This window comes from Amborella trichopoda, chromosome 2 (assembly GCF_054954075.1).
Source record: "Amborella trichopoda isolate Santa Cruz 75 chromosome 2, AtrichopodaSantaCruz75HAP2 v2.0, whole genome shotgun sequence".
NCBI lineage: Eukaryota > Viridiplantae > Streptophyta > Magnoliopsida > Amborellales > Amborellaceae > Amborella > Amborella trichopoda.
The window spans coordinates 54,236,717-54,258,514 of record NC_142337.1 but is presented as its reverse complement, the minus strand read 5'-3'; the positions used below and the strand labels follow the sequence as shown (position 1 = coordinate 54,258,514).

Below are 21,798 nucleotides of genomic sequence, written 5' to 3'. Positions count from 1 at the left end.
GTGAGAACCACGCAATGCGTTACTAAGCTGTACATTTCACCATGTTGCCTGCCATATGGATTATCTTCGAAAGTTCCCCACATTGCTTTTTCAGGACTTAGCCAATGCTCCAAATTTACAATCTGAGAGAGAGAGAGAGAGAGAGAGAGAGAGAGAGAGATATTTCAGGAAAAGTGATGTATGGCATACACTTAACTCAAAGTAGATGGAACGGATACTTGTGAAATGGAACAAAACATCCCTTGAAACGCTGAGATGCTTAAGCAAACAGCATGATTAATTAGTGGGCTGCCAATCGGGAGTGCATGCAGGCTTTTGGGCCAGGCTCAGGCCGCCCCATTTGTCAGAGGACGGGCTCAAGCTTAGCTTGGCTCTAAAGCCATAGCACCAGCCTAGCTACATGAGCTCGGGCCAGGCCCAGCCAAACCCCGAAGATTAGCTGCATAAGGGAGCGATAGGCTGGGCACAGTCCAGGCCTCCCAGTCCATTGGCACCCTTTATACTACAATTGCAAGACTGCTATCAGGCTCGGCAGGACCTGGTCTCAGACTTGATGGCACCCTTTATACTACAATTGCAAGACTGCTATCAGGCTCGGCAGGACCTGTCTCAGACTTGAGGATCTGGCAACCTTGTTAGAAACATGGACTTCGTCAAATTTTTCACATTTCAGATCCACTGTCGGCCAATATTTCTTGTTTGCTTTATGAATACTCGGAACCGCCCATTTTATCCCACAAATGAAAAATGAATAAGCAATGAGGGCATAACTTAGCAGACATTGAAACAAATCTTGATGTTCATTTCGTTTCGTGTACATAAATATCATAAACTTGTAAAATGTGCATTAAGCCCAAGGACACGATAGCTGTTCACTAGGATACATAAATTCAAGGAGGACAATCATACAAGAGCTTAATAAAATAAGTAAAATTATATTGAATACTACAAAAAAAATTTGGAACATTAATGGCGTTAGTAGTAAGCATATCTCAGAGGTCCAAATCTTCCACTGCCATTCCTGAGGTTAGGCATACAAAGCTCTCAAAATTTCTCTCTAGAGTGCCCAGATGAACACAAGCAACACCTTATGTCCCACAGGTAAACATTTCACGGGAAATCATATGTACACAAAGCTTTCAACTAAGCCAGGACCTTTGAATGGGGAACTGTGGTAGCTACAGGCTACAAATATGCATCAATCACTCACCAAGAAGCATAGTCCAATGTAGATCTTTGCTTTGGAAAGCATACCATCAGCCATTAACTAACATTTTCCTCATTTTCAACCCACAACTCTCTCTTTTTTGTATGTATCAGATCCCGAGCTTTGTTCAACCTCACTGCAATTGGATACAAGATAACAGAGTCAATCACATGCCAATTTCTCTCTGCAATAATTCATGGAACGCTGAAAAATGCGAAAGTGAATTTTGATTTAGCAATAAAACTATTTTTTTTCTAACATTTCAATTGATATGATAGAAAATACTGTGTGCTCGATGCTTGATGGAATAAGATGGAATCAATTTTTGCTAGAGATGCATCGGAGCCAATTTGGTCAAACAACTGAGGGGGTCCTTTGTTTTAGCCCCGTAATGACAGCGACACTAATAATGAAAGTAACAACGAAATCCCTAGGAAAACCAAAGAAAAAGCCCTACTTCCTTCCTTGTGGCCGTGGCGTGGCCGTGGCGTGGCCGTGGCGTGGCCCATATAATGAAGAAGTGATCAAGGAGAATGAATAAACTTTTGTGATTGTTAACGGACCTTTAGAGATAGTTCTCAAGGATGTCACTGATTCCACGTCTTTAGAAAATAAAAACTATACATAGTCCTGTCTTTTTTTTTGAGATAAAGTTAACAAACTATACATAGCCCTGTTAATGGGATGATCTACTTGTTTACCATTTCACTTTCAATGGATGATCTACTTATTTACCTACAATGAAGAAGAATTGACAATCTTTTCTGATATTTTAGTCTACTCCTTGATGAGAAAGTACATGAATTTCAGTGCTTTGTCTAACTTTCCCCAACACTTGAATTTTGAGGATGTGTGCGTGGTATTGAAAACTCCAGTAAACCCAAAGACTTCAAAAACAAACAAAGTGCAGGGATTGTAATCTAATTCAAATGACAGGGGTCAAACAGCAGATTCATAATAACATGGCCCATATGCAACAAGTTGTACAGGGCCTGCTAACAGAAGAGTTAAGAGTTTATGCAAGTTACCAAGAAAAGACAGACATGTACGGAAAACATCATCCCTACAATTAAAAAGCGAAAAGATGAGGAGGCACATTCAGTCACTCATTTTCATAATTCACCCAATGCTATTGGTGGTCAAACCAATTTCCGAATCAGTATTGCCACCATGTTCTGGGTAGCAAAATAAAAAGTGGTGGGTGTATAACTAAATAGTGATATGCTGAATGTGCTCCAAAAAGATTATAATAAATATGATAGATTCTAGCATTATCAATATCACGTGTGCATTTGGTATGCTGATTGTACTATAGTATAAGGAGAAAAGCCCTCATTCCTGAGCACATTACCAAGGACCACACAAAGGTGCTGAACATTCCTCAGTAGATCACAAAAATATTCATGTGCCTCTATAGTTCTACACAAAATGCCCATGTAGCCACCAAGTTTTTCAGAATCCTGATATCTTAAAAAGCAATATATATAAGTAATGCAGCACAAAACAATATTTAAGGAAATAATTATAAAATGATGACCAAAAAAGCATTGATTTTCCATATAACAAAGAAATGGAAGTAGATTGCCTTGGGTGTCAAGGCCATCATCGTGAGTCCACGACTATACACAACAATATGAGTATTCCAAATTTGAAAGTCTGGAAAGTAGTTTGTTTTCAGATGGATGGCATAAAAATATAAATGCAGATTTGCAATTTGCAAGTTGAGATAAAATGATATAATTACTTCAGAATTCTTTCTAATATGAAGGCATGCATAACTACCATAATAATTAATTAGTAATCACCAAAACAATAAAATATGATTCAATAAACCCCCTCTTCCCCCCCCCCCCCCCCCCCCCAGGCAACCCAAAAAAAAACACCAAAAACCAAAACAAAAAAAAGAAAGCAAAAGAAACTTACTTGGGAGAAACAGATTCGAAGCCAGGGGTGCCAACCCCAGAATTCCTGTTATACTGAACTGTGATAAACCCTCCCCTTGCAGTTCCTGCAGGAACTGGAACAGGCGAAAGCTGCAAGTTCACAGTACTTGAACTACCTCGAGAAAACAAGCCTGCAAGAAAAAAACTCAAAATCATGGAAAAAAGTTTGAAAGTAAAACAGAATAAAAAAGGGAGAAATAAACTTTAATTTCATTTTCAAGGACCATAGATTCAAAGAGAACTCCTAAATAGGGAAACTTAAATGACCATTTCACATGACAAATCAAGCGTAATAATCTACTCACGAGATGATCAGTTGTAGGAAAATATAATTCATACAGAAAGTGTATACTATTCAATGGACTTACGCAGAAGCATAGTTCATCCTGCTCATCACCATATTATGGAATGGACACTGATGGAGAGAGAATAGGACCCAAAGACACGACCCAATGGTGCCCCCCCTCTCTTCTTCACTGACCATCATTTTAGAGAGCGGTAATTACACCAAGAGATGAGGGTCTCTAGCCCATCAGATTAAAATATACTTTCACTACTGTGTACTAGTCCACAAGGAGCTATATGGTGATAGAGGCTACCTTGAAGGATCATCACGATGCAGAAGAGGATGGTGATGACCATGGCATACATATTACCACTTGATGAAGCCGCCTTGGCCGCCCTCATCTTCTTCAAGGTCTTTATCCTTTCTATCCTAGCTCGCTTCAGCATTGCAAGCTCAGAAATCTCTCGAACAAGCTTCTGATCTGAAGGGTTCAATACAACTGCCTTTGGAGGCCGGGGCGGTTTAGGTGGTTTCTTGCCGCCTGCTTTCTTCAGTTTCTCCCTCACTGGCTTTGTCTCTGAAGAGTCAATTTTTTCTCTATCTACTGCTTTCTTTTCTCCAGGAAAATCATTCCTGTCTAAAGAGATGTCAGCTTCATCATTGACATTGTTGGTGAAACTTGGAGTTTCTTCCCCTGAAATGGATCCATCAATCCTCAAAAACCCACTCCAAATCCTGCTGAGTCCTCCCTTTCTCATATGTCGCCCACCAGAGTTAGCATCTTTCGATCCTTCTTCGCAGGTATATTCCCCAACTTCGAGATCTGTAGCAGAATCCCTTTCTCCCACACCAACCCAACCAGCAGCCATAGTTTCTCGATTATATGTCCTCAGATGTTCGAGTCAAATGAATAGTAGGGTCACACTGCCAGTTAATCTCAACATCCAATTTGAAATACAATACTTTTTCCTGTGATTTTCTATCAGTTCTACAAACACGGTGAATAATGCTGTATCATCCGTTTAGACAAGGAAAGCTAACATAGTCCTTGTGCCAGTGCAACAAATAAAACTACTCAAAAATTCAGCAGCAACTCAAACAAACCAAGCTACCAGGTTATAAATCCAGGAGGTCTCCAAACATAGAATTCAACTTCAGCAAGACATCTACCACCCGGCATATAGAACTACCACTTCCTCAAAAGATTAATGCATTAAATAGTAACGAAATCCTGCTTGCTATTAAACATTGATGCAAGTCTTCTCAAACTGGGTGCCCTAATCTCCTTCACAACCGATGATATATACTTACTGGAAAAATCCAGAACTTTCAGCCCATCAAGCTTGAACTATCATAAACAAATAGGTCTTACAAAAGAACTCTTATAAGAGCATGGAATCTTGAGAATCATACACAAATCGACCAGCATGAGCCTGAAGAAATTAGAACCAAGACACCATTAATTCCAGTTACAGAAAGGGAAAGAAAATAGAACTTTAAAAGGGGCCAGCATACAAATTTCTTATGTGATTAACCACTCACCGCAACAATAAGTTAAGTGAGTTCCTCGTAAAGGTAGCCACACACAAAGGCCCTTGCATGAAATAGACAAATTCATTCTTGTAATAACAACTATTATTCATCCGGGGCAGTTAATATCTGACAAATATTAAGGCTCCTATAGTTCTTGATACAAAACCATATTGAAAGAATGGCATAATAGTCATTTGACATTCTGATTTCTTTGTGCTCATGGTTTAAATAATCCTTCAAACTTTGTGGAGTAGTCAATATGTTCCAGGAAATCAATAAATTTGGAAGAGGCAAACTACCTTTAGAATGGAAAAAGTCATACATAGAAGACAATATACATTCTCAACTTACGATGTCTTGAAATTTTTTAACATGAGATAATATTCTTCATGTCTATCCTTCCAAAAAATATAATTTAGAAATAGATTTAAGTTACCGGACATAATCCAAGATTCAAATATAGCATAAATAAAACCATTGGAAAAACCCTATAACTATTGTAATTAATTCCATGCAGATTCAGAAATCAACACCATCATTCAGAGACTTAATTTCATAGATAAAAATATGTACCATATTGGACATATAAATGCACAACTAAGGTTATAAACAACACAATGACCACAGATTGAAGTTAAAAAAGCAGGAATATGAAGGTAATCCTTCAAAACAAAGAAGGTTTCAAAACTTCAAAATGCTGTTTTGGGACAAATGAGCAGCATTACATCAGAGCAACTAGGAGACTTTGACTGACAACCCAACTGAAATGATCCCACAAAGTGACAAGCTCAAATAGAACGCCCCGTCAGTGAGCCATCATTCACTGGATTACCTTCTTATGCATATTGGTGATAACCACAAAAAATGCCTACAAACAAAAGCAAAAGCCTAAAATAAATAAGGAATACTCAATAACAAACTGGGGTCGGTTTAGCATGCAAGGCAGGAGAACAACTGCTAAGTAGCAGGTGACTCTTTGTTGGCTTGTGGGTACTGCCCAAATGATATAACAATACGTAAATAAAATTACTAAGTTTGCATGGGCTGACAAAATCGGAGTAAGATAACCCTATGCAACCCTACAGCAACAAAGCATCGACATAGTGTTGATAAGAAGGCAGATGCAACCAGTAGACAATCCAATCATTTAACCATATGTTTCAAAATAAGTAAAACCCTAAACACTCAGTGAAACAAAACATGCAACAAAAATTATTTACAACCTGCACAAATGGATAACTTGACATGTTCACTTTAATATGACACGCAACTTCCATAAATACGAAAAACCCAACCAACTATAGCTTCCCAGAACTGAATGCTAAAAAGAACACCTACAACCCATGTAGCGAAACCAAGCCTCCTTTGGATTTAGATCAAAAACCCAAAAACTCCATCCTAAAATCACAAAGAGGCAGAAAAGATTCAACATAACACGACTTCCAAACCCTTAGATGCCGATAGTAATTTCTATAAGCATGCAAACCTAGTAATATTGAGGAACCGAACAGAAAATCACAATTTCTCTTTTTTTTAAATGCCAACTTGGGAGTTGGGACCAGGTGAGAATGGAACACTAGAGATCACAGTGGCACCTACCACCCTGAGCACCTTTGCCTAGAGCCCATTCTCAACAAAGCATCACAACAGCACAAATTAAGAGAATCCCTGGCTCACAGAATCCTTAATTTCTCATACCAAAAACCAATGAAAATTTCACGAACTCATCCAGAGCCACAGCAAATCATTCAAACATTCAAAAAACTAAATATCAACAAAGCGCAAAAAGAAGATGCCATACCTCCACAAATACTTCAAACGAAATACGCCATGCAGTTCTGAATGTCATACAGAAACCCCAAAAATTGAACTTCACAGACTAAAAGGACTCTAAAAAAATCCACGGTGCATTCAAAAAACTTAAAGTAGCTCCAACCATTAGGGGGAGAGATGTAATTTACCAAAGGAAACCCCAAAAAACCATGGACCCAACAATTTAAATCAGCCACCACATATCAATGCCAACAAAGGAAAAGATCAAGAAAAAAAAAGAGGAAGGGACCGAGTGTTTAACAATTTAAGAACAGGTATCAAGATTAAATGGGAATCCCCATGAACATCCACATTTAACACCAAACCACCAAAATTGCCTACAAAATTTATCAACTTGAAAGCCAATAGGAAATCCCTAATTGAAACACCCTAATTTTTTTAAAAATAAAAGCATTTAAACCATTAAACTTGAGCTTGAGAAACATGAAGAAATCGAATGAAGGCTAAATAACCAACAAACAATACAAATTACAAACATCAGAAAAATAATATACACATCCATGAAATGCTTCAAAGAAGCCAAATGCAGCTCCAAAGCTCATAAAACATCCACAAAATCCTAAAAGAATCCCTCAAAGCCAACAAGAATCAAAGAAGACCCTCAAAATATATCCAAATATCAAAATGCAAGCTCAAAAAAAATAGAATGGCAAAATCTCACCAGATGCAACAAAAAAGGGCAAAAAACGCTTAAAATGTGTAAATTGAAGGAGGAAAAATACCAGGAACGCGTTGATCAAGCAAAAGAAAGGTATGAGAGAGCGGCAGGCGATGATCCTCGGGCAAAAAGGAGAGCCGGCAATCAATTACAAAGCCTTGAAACCCCGGCATGTTACAAATGTAAGATAGAGAGAGAGAGAGAGAGAGAGAGAGAGGCAATGGCGTTGGAAATGAAGAGAGAGAATTGGGGGAAGCGCCGGCCCGGGGGGTGTTATCTGCGTGTGTAGAAATACGGGGACCTTTCTAGAGAGAGAAAATAGGCGATGAGAGAGAAAGAGAGAAGGGCTAAAATGGACACGCAGGTGAAGGAGAAGCCGAATGCAAAGGATAAGGAAGAATCCAGTGTTACATAAATGGAAGTAAACAGTGATAATAAATTTTCTGATCTTTTCTATTTAAAGGCAAAAAATTTATGCTCCCGTTGAGAGTATATTGTACATTTACTTTCTTTATCAAAACCCAATTTAGAAGCAATTCTATTACAGAAAATTTTTGAGATATAATAAAAAATAAAAAAAAAAAGTTTATACAAGCGTAAGGCCCTAAACAATAAAATTAAGGCTCACTTCAAAACTTTACTAATCTTAAAAATAATGCATCTTATAATGTATTATCTAAGCGTTAATTTTCGAGTGTTCATGCATTTACTTGATCTACACTATTTTATAATTTTTAAATTTTATAATTAGAAATAAAAAAAAATTTCAAGCTATCGTAAGATTTCTGGTACTGAAACAATATATTTCAGCACTATTTAAAAGTGCCGGATTGTTTAGGGCTTCAACCTTGTACAAACCGCACCCCATTGGACTTTATATACACTTAAATGAATAATATCTCATGATTGTGAGATCTAAGTGTTACAAAGCTCAAAATTTAAATATTTTCTTTTGAAAATAATATTCTTAAATGATTCCCAATTTTTCATCTTACAAAAACAACTAACTTCTTCTTAGCAAGGTAGTAGTTGTATAATATTCTCGAGCAAGAGCATAGTATACATGCTCGAATTGAAATACTTTTACTTATACAATTCATAATTTTAAAAAGAAAAAGGTCAATTTTTACCGCTTCGGTTGCAGCTTCACGGAAGCGAAAAGAAAATGAATCGTACCAAAAAAATATCCATGATGAAAATACCCATAACTCTGTCCAATTTTTGCAATTCTGCCCTTGCTGGGGTCGGAGGGGGTCAATCTCTCGGCTCTATTGTCGTCGCTTGAGCCTTGATCCTAGTTTCTCCAAAATGTCTAGAAACTCCAACGATATTACAACTGTAACCTTGGACAACTTTTCTAATTATGCCATATAAAAGTCTAATAATTTGCATATCTTAGAACACGAAGAAAAAACATTTACATAAAAGTAAAACATAGCATTGATTGCCTGTGCCTTTAAAACTGGAGTTTGTCCAAACTTTGGGTCCTAAGCAGTTCGCGATGCGAGAAAATAGTAGATTATTGCACTAAACACAATGTCATTTTTCAAATACAGGGTTCAAATCCAAAGTTAGTAAAAATGGTGACCCATAATCTCTTGATCTAGTTCGGGATCAGGTAGAAATCGATTCAATTTTTTGTTGGTACTAAAAATTGGATCAGTTTCTATAGAACTGGTCAATTCTATTAGAAAACCGTTACATATTGTCCAATTCCTACAATTTATATTTTTCATTATTTTTATCTTTTTAAGTTTATTCAATTTTTTTAATTAATCGACTCTCACGAAAAAGGCAATCTGAATCGTAGATTCAGACTGGATTTCAAAATTGATGGTTGACCCAACCAACTAGAGTTTTAGAACACTGAGCAAATCAATTAATGAGCAAAAAACCAAGAGGTGGTTGTGGGCTTCGGAGGAAAAGGGTGAAGGCATTAAATGCGAGGATCTCTCGATCTAAAGGCCGTGGGTCCGAGAGGGCCCTTTGGTGTTCCGTAGTTGGGGGAACCGAACCAGACTAAAAGATCCTCATATTTTTAAAGGACTATATTAACCCCCCCCTTACCTCATAATATTCTTGTAGCACGTTTCTGTTCTGTTTAGAAGTTAGAACGTCGTTCTACGCGTGATTGGTAGGTAGGGCAAAGCCGGCGGCGAGGGCATTTGGGTAATCTTGGAGACGGGCTCCAGTTTTTTAATATATGACTATTATGCCCTTGTCGGTGGTGACGCTTTCCAGGCATATTTCTCAATTTCTTTTTCTTTTTTTTTTAAAAAAAAAGTGGCTAAATTTATAAAATTTGTTTCAGAGAGAGGGGATGCATCTATTTATTCTACAATGAATTGCCATGGCATTACTCCCGCGGGAAAGCATCACTTTTATACGTTTGCGTGGGGTGGGGTGGGATAGGGCTGAGCGAGCGATAAAAGTGTTGTCCCACTGCTACCGCACATAAATTTGTTACTCAAAAAATAGCACAGATCTTGCGGAATTTTGAAAACTAATTTTAAAGGTAAACAGATGGTTTACATAATTTGTTACAATATATATTATTTTTAGAGCTTTAAATCTTAATTATTTTTCACGACCATAATGTTCAAGCCCAAATGATTGATGTGAATTTTTTCTAATGTTTTAATTGTAATTTTCCATGAGTTATGAGGTGAAGTGAGGTTTTATATCAAACCATTTCCCCTCTCTAAATAGGATCATAACCTACCTTTGTTGGACAAAATAGCTACCTAGGACAATCGACCCGTCGAAGCTTAGCTCAAGACCCTGAAAGTCCAGGCTTGGTTAGGCCACTAAAACGGCCAGCCCTGCCATTGGGCTAGGTGGCCCAATTAAGGCTCCAAAATTTACAAATTAAAAATTAAATTCGATTGATGAATTTTTTTACGAAATTTAGGCCCAGATTTTGAGGCCTAAGCTCAACCCTAAAGCCAAAATTAGTAGTCTATTGGCTTAGCTGCCCGCCCATTGCCACCCATGCAGGCGTGTTCACCTATTTCAATGCCAAATCCTACCATCGACAATACCCCCGGTATTTGGCGACAGTGGAAATGGAATGGAGATTGAATTTCCAACTTTTGCATCTCCACCGTGCCTTTCAAAATGAACTATATATATTTTATGGAATTATATACTATGAGACCATTTACAAAGGTGTCACAATGACAAGCTATTAGTCCTTAAGCAGGGCCGATGTTAAATCGTGTATGGGCTTTTGTCGCTCCAACCAGCCCGACACTACATTTGTAGGTAACATGGATGATTTCGCAAGTTTATTTTTTGATTTGTACTCCAGAATAGTGCTCTATTTCTCTCTCTCTCTCAAGGCAACCCAAGACAATCCACATGTGCATGGATGGAATTTAAATAGTGTGGAGTGTGGATCATAAAGTCTTATCTTTTTCACCTTGCTTAGCCAAAAACTACTACCAAGATCCCGCGTTTATAAACCTGCTTCTCTGTCTGTCCTCTCCTTTCCCACGTGGATCTTAAGAGAGAAGTCACGACTTCATTTAAAGGATGCAGTTTATATAAAGCCGAGGCTCTAAACAATCAAAGAAAAGCAGACACTCTCATATAGTTTAGAGGAATGCAGTTTCAATGTCGGAATTTTTGTGATAGCTTTAAAATATATTTTTATATTTAATTATAAAATTTAAAGCTTAAAAAATAGTGTAAATTGTGTATATTTATGAAAATCTTGAAAATTGACAGTCTAAAAATACGTTACAATATGCACTATTTCCAAAACTATAAATCTATGTTTTATCATGTCCATACATCTTGATGTCAAGATGATTAATTTTAAGATATTTGATCATCAAAATCGCCTCTTCTAATAAAATTTTTGAGGTGGTCTCTAATTTGATTGATTAAAGTCTCGGCCCTATATAAACTTTTTCCTCATTTAAAAGAGACTCTAATATACACTTCTCCCTCTTCCTCTTGCACTCTTTATGTTCCCTTTCCATTGTACCAAAGACACGGTATTTGTTTTTTTAGTGAAAGCTGGGTCCTGAAATTCGGCTTTTAATCCAAAAGTACGTTTGAAAAGTTTCCAATCAAACAAAACAACATTTCGGTTTGGATATTTGATGTTTGGGTAAGGGGTAGTTTTGAGGGAAAAAAAATAAGGGAAAGAATGTGAAAAATGAGATTTATATGTGAAAAATAAACCATAGGTAATTTTATAAGGGAGTCCATTTATATTTCGTACGTGGAGGTCCCAACCCCATCCGATGTAAAGTATGAAAGTTTAGGAGTGTTTCAAAGTTCAAAAAATTTATTTTGAATTTTGAATTTGGTTAATAGAATAAAGGTAATCTCACATTTAATAGTCAAAGTTAATTGTGACCTCCATGTATGTGTATCGAATGCAAATGGTTTCATTGTATCTTTTTTTTTCTTTTTCATCATAAAAAAGGATTCTGCAGCTATTTTAAAATATCTTAAAAAAAATTTATTTTTTAAAAAAAATGAGATATAGTACAATTATATTATTCTAAAAACTGATTACAACATCTTTGTAACAAAAAGTAAATAATGTCTTTGCATACTTTTCCTTATATAAAATGTCCTCCGTTTCAAATTTACATAAAGCCCTTGTTTTTTTTTATTGGTTCATTCGATTAACACCACTCACTCTCTCTCTATCTATCTATCTCTCTCTCTCTAAATTTCACTTTGTACTTATATTTGATCTTCAAAAACACTCGTCATACAAGTTGGTATTGTACTTAAACATTTTAGGCTTTGCCAATTTTAGTTTGATAAGAGTTTTATAGCTTAAAAAGCAATCTCAATAACCTCATATTTCATTAAATACATTACAAACTAAGAGTTTCCTTTCTTTTACTTGTAATTCATTATTTTCCCCACCCCGGACAAATTCATCTCGAAACATATACTGCTATACTCTTTTATTTAGGCCTTTTTTTTAGTCAAAATCTAAAATAATCATATTTTTTCGCAAAGTTTTATTTGGCATTTGATAAGTTTTTGCCCATTTATTTTGTTATTTTTTTGGAACCCAAACTGAATTAATACCAATTTTGTTGGCAATCCATTTATTGCTGATAAACCATTTGCTAACAATGGTTACTAGTAGAGAGCTCATGTCTTGCATGAAACTTTAGATAATCTCGTGTAATATAATTGTCTATGAAAATAAAGTCTAATAAATTAGAGATAATTACATTGAAATTTATCAAAAATTGAATGATGGCATATATTTTCTATAACATGGACTTCTATTTTCAAGTTTTGAAAACATGTAAATAATATCACAAAATTCCTAATAGAAGATATTTACTAATATATAGTTGGACTTAGTTGTAGCCATCTCTACATATACTATGTCCAACAATTGAAATCCATAAAAATTTAGAATCAAGAATTTAAAAATATTTTAGAAATGATATTCAGTTTTCTAGCATGTCCAACATTTTTATTTTATTTTAAAGGCTTAAGAAATCATAAGATTACACATAAAAGTTTTAGAACTTCATTATTTTTTAGAAGCATAAAAATGTATATATTTATTTAAATAATCAAAGAAAGACACTGTAGTTTCTTATTTCTTACTTTTTAAGAAAAGTCGTCATAAATTATGCAAAGGATTTAAAATTCCATTATAAGAAATTGGTAATTAGTCATAACTATTTTCAAAGAATGAAATTTCCATTAAAATTTATGTTATTATATATTAAAATTTCCTTAAATAAATAATGTTGGGCATAAATGAAATGTAAAAGCATTTGAATTTCAAAATTCAAAATATAAAACAACTTAAATCTCAACATATTTATAGCAAAGTTGGCTTAGTGAGTTGAAATTTTAAATGACTAAAATAAACAATACTATCTTTTTCTATAAGTTTAGCAATAAAGAAAATAAATCATGAATAAAATGGCATACATAAATAGTTTGCAAACATAGGTATTTTGTCAGTTTTAAAAAATTTTAAAAAGGAGAGCTAGGCATATATTACAATTCAAAGTTAAAAAAATGCATAATCCACAAAATAAAAGTAGCCATTTGCAGATTAGAAATTTTAAAAATAAGAGTTTAAAAATTAGTACTTTAATTTTTGTAGTAAATACAATATAATGTAGTTTCATTAAAAAAAATGTACTTAAAAATATTTTTTAAAAATTGTAATCAATTTTATAATAAATAAAAAATACAATATTATTTAAATTATTACAAGGTAAGAAAAATATGGATACTTATTTCTTACTTATCTTAAAAGGCAAAACTGAAGTCATGCTATGAAACACTTAAAAACAATAGAAAGAAAAGAAGCCAAAATGTCATAACATAATCCTTGACAATTATAGAAAGGAAAGCACTTTTTATACTGTAAAAGTTATTAGGTAGTCACTAATAGAATTAAAAAGTATTAAAACCCATAATTTATAACATAAAAGGATTCAAAAATAATTTATATTTTTAAAACATAATTAAAATAGTTTTAAAATACTATAAAAGGTAAAATTTGTCAAAAATGAAATATTAAAACTTAAAATTTGGAAAATTTAAAATTTATTCATAAATTAATTTTCTGAAGCATAAAACTTTGCACTTAGATTTATAGTTTTTGGGAAATGAAAGAAATGCCACTAGCATTCTTATTGATTTTGGGTTAAGACAACATAATTTTCAAACATTGGATGGTAGTTATAAATAAATAATTAATAATTATTAGAATATTAACAAATGAATATTAGAAGCATGAACACATATATAAAGTTTTGTATTATATTTGGGAATTTAAATCACATAAAATAGTAAATGCTATTTCTTAAGCCATTAAATTTAAATACATAAAAAAAAAAAGTTTGAATTATGTGCATAAAAGTTTCACCTTGAATTTGAATACATTTCCAAACTATTAGCTTTCTAAAATTTTAAAAAGTAAAACCCATAGATTAAAACTAAAAGGACAGGTAAGAACATAGTATACCTTTGAGAGAATGAGAGATCACCCTAGTTATTCAAATATCTAAGTTCATAACCTCACTCTCTTTCTCTCTCTCTCTCTCTCTCTCTCTCTCTCTCTCTCTATATATATATATATATATATATATATATATATTTAAAGGAGCAAATAAGCATGTTAAAATATATCCTACAACATATAAAATATTGTTGAAAAAAAATAAATGACAAATAAAAATTGAAATCATTAAAGGTCAATAGTATAAGCGGAGATTTAACTGCGAGCACAATTTAAAGCAAAACATATGAATCTTATCGCACTTCACATATAAAATTAATAAAGAAATTGGGTATATCTCGCTTCACTCCTAAAAGTGGGTTTACAAAATAGGGTGCGCTTGATTTTTCGAAGATGCAGTTTAAGAAACTGTATATTTTAGGGAAGTGGATACTCAAAAGTTTCATGGTCTCTCATGGGTATCGCCGTCTCCACTTTCCTATAAAACTTGTTATCAAATGGGGAAGTACTACATTATTGGAAGATGCCGTTCTAAAACTAAGTCTTCCAAAAATCAAGCACACCTTAATTTTCTCTCCATATATTTATTTCATATAAAGGCATTTATTTTCTTTCCCTAAAGGATCTCCTGGTCAATTTTCTCTCTTATTCATATCCATCTCTACTCCTCCTCCTCTTAAAGGCAACTATTCTAAAATCTCTAGAGCATTAGGATCTCTTACCATTCTTGCAATGCACATTCATTCTTTAACTTTGACTTGATAACGTAGTATAGATAACCGCTCGAATGGAGCTCACCCTTTGACGGCCATAACATGTTTATATATATATATATATATAGAGAGGTTTATATGAGTCCATATAACAAATGAGTTGACTCTTAAAAAATTTATTTTTGAGATGGATTTTCGAACCCAAATTTTAAGGATATGTAGTCTCTAACATGGGAGATCATGAATATAAAAACATAAATAATTTTTAAGAAAAAAAAAAGGAATGAGTTTATGAGAAAACATTTGGATCGTTAGTTTCAATTGTTTTTAGATGGACCACCTATTTGCATCCATCTTTAAGATGAATGCTTTATACCTTAGGAACCACATATTGTAGAAATGTGGGTTCCTGCATGAAACAATCTTCACACACACACACACACACACATATATATATATATATATATATATATATGGAAGAGACTACAAAACATCTATGGGAGAAAATAAACATTATTTTCGCCCATAGGATCGGCGCCGTACGATTTTTTCGTATGGAGTGGATTAAACCCCGTAATGAACATAACATATCAGTGGCGGTCCGTCAGTCACATATATAGCATGTCTGTGACGAGATTTTTTTTACACAAATTTGATGCAAAAAATATACGAAGATTGCCATGACCCCATAGGTCTGTGGCGGTTTTTGGAAAAACCATCACAAACATAGCATTCCATGATGGGGTGAAACAATGTAGCAATCCTCTTATATACGTTTTTAAGACTTTTCCTATATGTATGGAGCAATCTTCACCATGAGGTTCACACCAGCCAAACATTGTAATGCGGGTCTCTGCAATGCACCAGCAGAGGAACACTAAGAGAGGAGTGAAATCAATGTCACATGGTTTGCCTCAACGCTTGACGCCTGCAACTCACGAAACACTCGCCAGGCCTCGGTGCCACGACCCCTCTCAACATACCCAGATATGACCGCACACCACGTGATAACATTGGACGCGGTTTCCATGCGGCCAGCCTGCATATTGTAAAATTGCGGGTTGGACAATAAATATATTTTTTAAATATAATTTGATTTTAATTTTTAGAAAATATATAGATTATGAATACGAAAAAAAAAATTGAAAACTAAAAATAATAATTATATTAAAAAAATATTTAGACAGTTAATTACACTTGTTTTTAGATGGACTACCTATTTGCATCCATTTTTAAAATGGATGCTTTATACTTCTATTTTAGATGAACCACCTATTTGCATCCATCTTTAAAATAGATGCCTTATACTTCTAGACCGCATATCGTGGAAATGTGATGCAGCCGGCATGAAACAATTTTCCGAGAACATTCAAACCAATCTTCAAGGCCTCCATCTCTGCCATGATTTCCATCGCTTCCTCACATCTCCCATTTTGTGACAATCCGGTAACAATCGAAATCCATGACACAATGTCCTTAACCCCATGTTCTCAAACACAGAGAGCGCTTCTCCCATTAATTCGCATTTGGCATACATATCGATCAAAGTGTTACCCACAAAGATATCTTCAAGGTGCGGCATGCAGGAAGAGCATTTACAACAGTGACTCTGTCGGGCTTGGGGTTCTCATGCATCATCATGTGAGCAAAGACATCGAGTGCACCAGCAGGATGGTCATTTTGCAAGTAGGCAGCGATGAGGAAGTTCCATGATACTGTGCCCCTCTCGAGCATTTCATCGAAGACTTGGAGCATCGAGCATACATTGCCACGAGGGAATTGGAGATGAAGGTGACGAAGCAGAGGATGGTGCAAAAGCGTGGAGGGCACGACCTAGAGAGAGGAGAGAGAAAGAGAGTCACATGATTTGAAAAGGAAAGGGAAGGTGAAGTTGTCTGGATTTAGAGAGAGAGAGAGGAGCGCATGTGGTGGTAGAGAGAGAGAGCGTCAGCATAGAGGCCGCTGTCTACTCTGTGTTTGATGAGGAGGTTGTAGTGGAAGACTGTGTGGCGATATGAGGAGGAGGAGGAGAGTTTGCGTAGCAACTTGCTCTTAACCCACGTAAAACCCACGTAATTTAAGGGACAAAAATTACTTTTGTACTCTGTTGCCCGAGTCATGTCAATAATACTCCTACAATCACTCCATTTGAAATTTAAGCGTCAAAAATTACAATATGTGAAAAAAATTAATCTCTTTGCATATTTTCCCATTTATTTATGGACTCAATTTTTATGAGTCATAGGACTCATGTGTAGATATGTATTCCCTCTCCCCCATCCTTTTTTAGATAGAATTTGGACATAATTTCATTATGCATTTTGTTTCCTTGAAAGTAATGGTGGCACTTGGGTCGGGTCAATCGACCAACCTAACAAGCCAACCTGACGTGGGTCCGGATCTCGATAATATTGGACACAATGGATTAGTCCTCGTCCAAGTGACATGGACCCAACTAGGGTTAGGTGTGGGTTTGGGTCCATCCTAAACCTTATCAACTCGATTGGGTCCATGCTCCACCGAAACGATATTTTTATATTATACGCAACATTATTTATATATTGTAAAATAACTATAATAAATTGATCTTTCTTCTATTTAGACACGTACCACCAGGTCGAGCGGGTCCAATAACTTGAACCCTACATGGGTTTCGATTCGGGTTAGATTATAGGAAAATTTATCAAAATACTCATGAGAAATGAACTACTTTTACCTATTTGCAGCTATACCAAATCAACATCATGTGTTTTTCTTTGGCCATTTTGAAATCAAATCAAAATATATGGGCAAGGTGTTTAACCGTTAATTGTTAATTTTTAATAAGTAATTTGATAATATCCCTTTCTAATATTAATTTATTTGGAATTTATTAAAATACACCTCATTTTTCAACTATTTAATATTTTTCCCTTTTCTGTTATTCCTACTCAAAATCATGTATATTTTAAAAGGCAATTTGAAATACAATCAAAACATATAAGTAAAACGTTAAATAATTAATCTTAGGTGCAATTCGATAAAATTTTCTAGTTTATTTTATGGGAAAAGATGTTGCGCACCCAAGTGCGTACTGCTACAATAAACACCCACAATCCAGATTGAATCTGGGCTGATCTAACGCTCACGGATGTCCAATAGTATTGGAATTTAATTTTTTTCTACAAATCCAAATCATTTAAAATTTTAAGTTGTGTTATTCTTATCAAAGTGCACCTAATAAAAATATAAAAAAAATAATTTGCTAAAAAATAATTGACCAAAATACCTCCCGAATTTTTTTAGGGGTATTTTGGTCAATTTATTTATGAATTTTGTTTTTTTACATTTTTGATAGATTCACCTATTTTTGAAGAACAAAAACCTAAAATTTAAGTGATTTACATTTGTATAAAAAAATTAAAATTCAAACACTATCAGACATTCGTGAGCGTCAGATCGGCCACAAAATGACCCAGATTCAATTTAGCCCATTCGCATATGAGCATACATCAGTGACTCCCTTTATTTATTTATTTCATTTTGTAACTTTTTTTGTCATGTTTCAATTTGAAATACCAACCATGAATAAAATAGTAGCAATTCAAATGGATGGTCAGTACAATTTAGACGGGTAAATGCAATGCATAATGCGTTTCGATGGGTTACATACTGTCTGTGTGATTAGGCGTCCCTTGTGTGAAAGCATATTTTTCATGTCATGATTTGAATGTGAATAGCTTTCACAATTGCCCGGCTGTCATGTATAAATTTTTTTCCAATCCAAATATCATTTTAACTTAGATAGGAGTTAATTATAATGCTTTGTTCATTTTAAATTATAATAATGGAGGAGAATTTGAAGTTTCAGACTTTGCCCTTAAAGATCGATTTGTTCATTTTAAATTATAATAATGGAGGAGAATTTGAAGTTTCAGACTTTGCCCTTAAAGATCGATTTTTATTTCCAGAACAGTTTTGACTTAGAACATGGGAGGAGATCAAAGGTAAATTATAATAATGGAAGAGAATTTGAAGTTTCAGACTTTGCCATTAAAGTTCGATTTTAATTTCCAAGAGTTTTGACTTAGAACAGAAGTGGAGATCAAAGATTGGAAGTTATTGGATATTTAACTATTTTATTTTAATATAAATAATATTCATATTGTTAATAAATCTAATATTTAATCTGGATGGATGAGATTTACTTACCAAAATTAGGTCTATTTGTTGCGTTGAAATTATGGATAAAAAAAATTTATGCTAATTGTCTATTTTGTATATTTTTATGAATTTTTCATTTTATTAATAAAAAATCCGTGAATCTAATGTGAAAATGGTTTATTGGGACATGTTTGGGTTTGAAAATATGGCTCACCGATTCACCAACTACTTTTTCTTGATATATATCTCTCCAAACTCATAAACTCTCTTGGAGAGGTTACACATAATTCAAATTTTGATAATTTTACAGCAAAAAAAAGTCATTTTAAACCAAATATATTTAATTCCTACTTTAATATAGGAAGCATTCTCCACTCATCCTAATAACTAAATTCTATTTGACTCTCATTTAGCTTCTACTGTTACTTCTCATTTAGTTTCTATTGACACGCTCATTTGATTGAAGACTATTGTTACTTCTCATTTAGTTGCTCCTCATTTAGTTTATAAAAAAATAATGAAATACAAAAATCCAAAAAAATAGGAAATATATGTTTAAATTAAAATTAAACAGAACATATCTACATGGGGTTAAAAAGTAGTAAAAATACAGATTTTTTAAAAAATCAATTTGAACAAAAAATGTATAAAAAAATTAAAAAAAATACAGAAAATCCAACAAAAAAGGAAATATATGTTTAAATCAAAATTAAACAAAACATACATGAGGTTAAAAAGTAGTAAAAATAAAGATCTAAAAAAATCAATTTTTTACTGCATGCAAGAGAGAACCTGGTACGATAAAACTCCCTGGCTGCATGCAACAATTCGTGGTTTCCCTCATTACCCGTAGATATTCGAAAATCCATTTCTGGTCCCCAAAAAAATGATATGGTACTCAGGGGACTATTAGTTTGTTACCCAAATGTTCAGCGCAGTAACCCTTTTTTTATTTTTTTAGTTTGGAAAATTGTTTCATGCAGGTTGGACTTCATTTTTACAATATGCAGTCCAAAGGTATAAAGCATCCATCTTAAAGATGGATGCAAATAGGTAGTTCATCTAAAAACGCATGTAACTAACGGTCTAAATGTTTTTTTAATATAAATATTATTTTTAAGTTTGATTATATATTTTTTAGAAATCAGGATCAAATTATATTTAAAAAATATATTTGTTGCCAAGCCCGTATTTCTACAATAGTCAGGCTGGCCGCATAGAAACCACGTCCTTCGTAAAGTAAGATCAGACCAAAATTTGAAAGTTGGCTTTGGCTCAGCCACGTCCAAGTGGGCTCGACAAGCGCCCAAAATTTTGAAAATATATAAAAAAATAAAAAAGTTCAAAAAAATTGTTGAAACATAAAATAAAAATTATAAATGAGAAAGAAAACTAAGAGGATGCGGTTTCCATGCGGCTAGCCCGAGTTTAAAGTTTTTGTCCGATCTTACTTTAGGAAGGTTTCCTATTTTTCTAAAGTTGGAGCTCGAGCTTCAGAAAATTTTAACGATTTGTTTGGTCAAATTAATGGAATTACTATCAAGATATTTCCACGTAAGAATATAAGCTTCTTTTCCCTATCTAATGTAACTTGGGAAAAATAAGGGCCTCTTTTATTCTCTCTACGTCAAAACTTTATTTCATGCAAAAGCGAAAACCACATATTACAATTCAGGTTGCTCAAGATTTTGGTAATTTTATTTTATTAAAAATAATTTTTAGTAACTTATTTAGGTGTGCCCATGGTTAACAAGCCGATTTAATGGCGATTTTTTTGAAAACGATTTAATGTGCGACTTTTTCAATAGATATGTAAAAATACACAATCTTTTCCAGAAGAAATTTAAAATACGACTTTTTCAAAATTTGAAAAATTCATTTCAAAAACTCTTTCCTACTAATATACTCTCTATTTCTTTTGGAAAGTTCAATATCTTTTTCATGTTTTATGAAATTTCTATTTCTATTTTTGTTTCTATTCTTCCAAAACTTTCTCTCGTTCTCTGCTATGGATACAGTGCGTATTTTGTCGCTTAGTTATGGATAGACCATATTTAGCAAGTATGGGTAGACAATTTCTTTTCAGAAAGATGAAAATTGAATTCACCTACCCAATACTTATCTTGATGAATAGAATAGAAAATCATCTTATAATTTAGAGATACATCACATTGAATATTTGAAATTTTTATTTATAGGGAGGTCATTTTTATATTGAGTCATATATATAGAGTGAAAGCATTACTCCTCACTACTATTAATTTTTTATAATATATATATATATATATATATATATATATATATATATATATATATATATATATATATATATATATAGTTTTAAAATTTATAATATTTGAAATATATCCGATTTTTTGAGTCTAGTCCGAAATATTCACGATCTCTTTACATTAAGTATTTTTGTCGATCCATATTTTTATCCGATTTTTTTATTCGACTTTTTAAAATAAAAATGATTAGTTTCCGATTTCATGGTGAGCTGATTTAT

General features: G+C 33.7%; 1 protein-coding gene and 1 long non-coding RNA gene across 5 annotated transcripts; both read right to left on the bottom strand.

The window, feature by feature from the left end:
• Nucleotides 1-4: 4 nt before the first annotated feature.
• On the bottom strand, nucleotides 5-692 carry LOC148783354 (uncharacterized). Its single transcript, XR_016049619.1, has 2 exons — nucleotides 605-692; nucleotides 5-122 (listed from the first exon to the last, which is right to left on the bottom strand). It is a non-coding gene; the product is annotated as an uncharacterized LOC148783354 (long non-coding RNA).
• An 89-nt stretch (nucleotides 693-781) lies between these two features.
• On the bottom strand, nucleotides 782-7,706 carry LOC18431446 (uncharacterized). Of its 4 annotated transcripts, none has more exons than XM_088858590.1 (5): nucleotides 7,525-7,706; nucleotides 4,979-6,807; nucleotides 3,750-4,869; nucleotides 3,131-3,281; nucleotides 782-1,343 (listed from the first exon to the last, which is right to left on the bottom strand). In XM_088858590.1, the coding sequence occupies exons 3-5, from the start codon at nucleotides 4,303-4,305 to the stop codon at nucleotides 1,286-1,288; spliced, it is 765 nt and encodes a 254-aa protein (XP_088714716.1). In that variant the 5' UTR covers nucleotides 4,306-4,869; nucleotides 4,979-6,807; nucleotides 7,525-7,706; the 3' UTR covers nucleotides 782-1,285. The 4 variants fall into 4 exon arrangements, with proteins under 4 accessions (XP_088714716.1, XP_088714717.1, XP_088714715.1 ...); XM_088858591.1 differs by having other exon boundaries at nucleotides 6,771-6,807; XM_088858589.1 differs by having other exon boundaries at nucleotides 4,979-5,030.
• Between the last annotated feature and the right edge of the window lie 14,092 nt (nucleotides 7,707-21,798).

Bases quoted from the DNA above. Each gene is read 5' to 3' on its own strand.
- LOC18431446 (XM_088858590.1), bottom strand. From the start codon at position 4,305: ATGGCTGCTGGTTGGGTTGGTGTGGGAGAAAGGGATTCTGCTACAGAT. The intron at 3,282-3,749 runs GTAGCCTCTATC...TTTTTCTTGCAG, and splicing joins CATCGTGATGATCCTTCAAG to GCTTGTTTTCTCGAGGTAGT. The intron at 1,344-3,130 runs GTAAGTTTCTTT...ATCCAATTGCAG, and splicing joins TTCGAATCTGTTTCTCCCAA to TGAGGTTGAACAAAGCTCGG.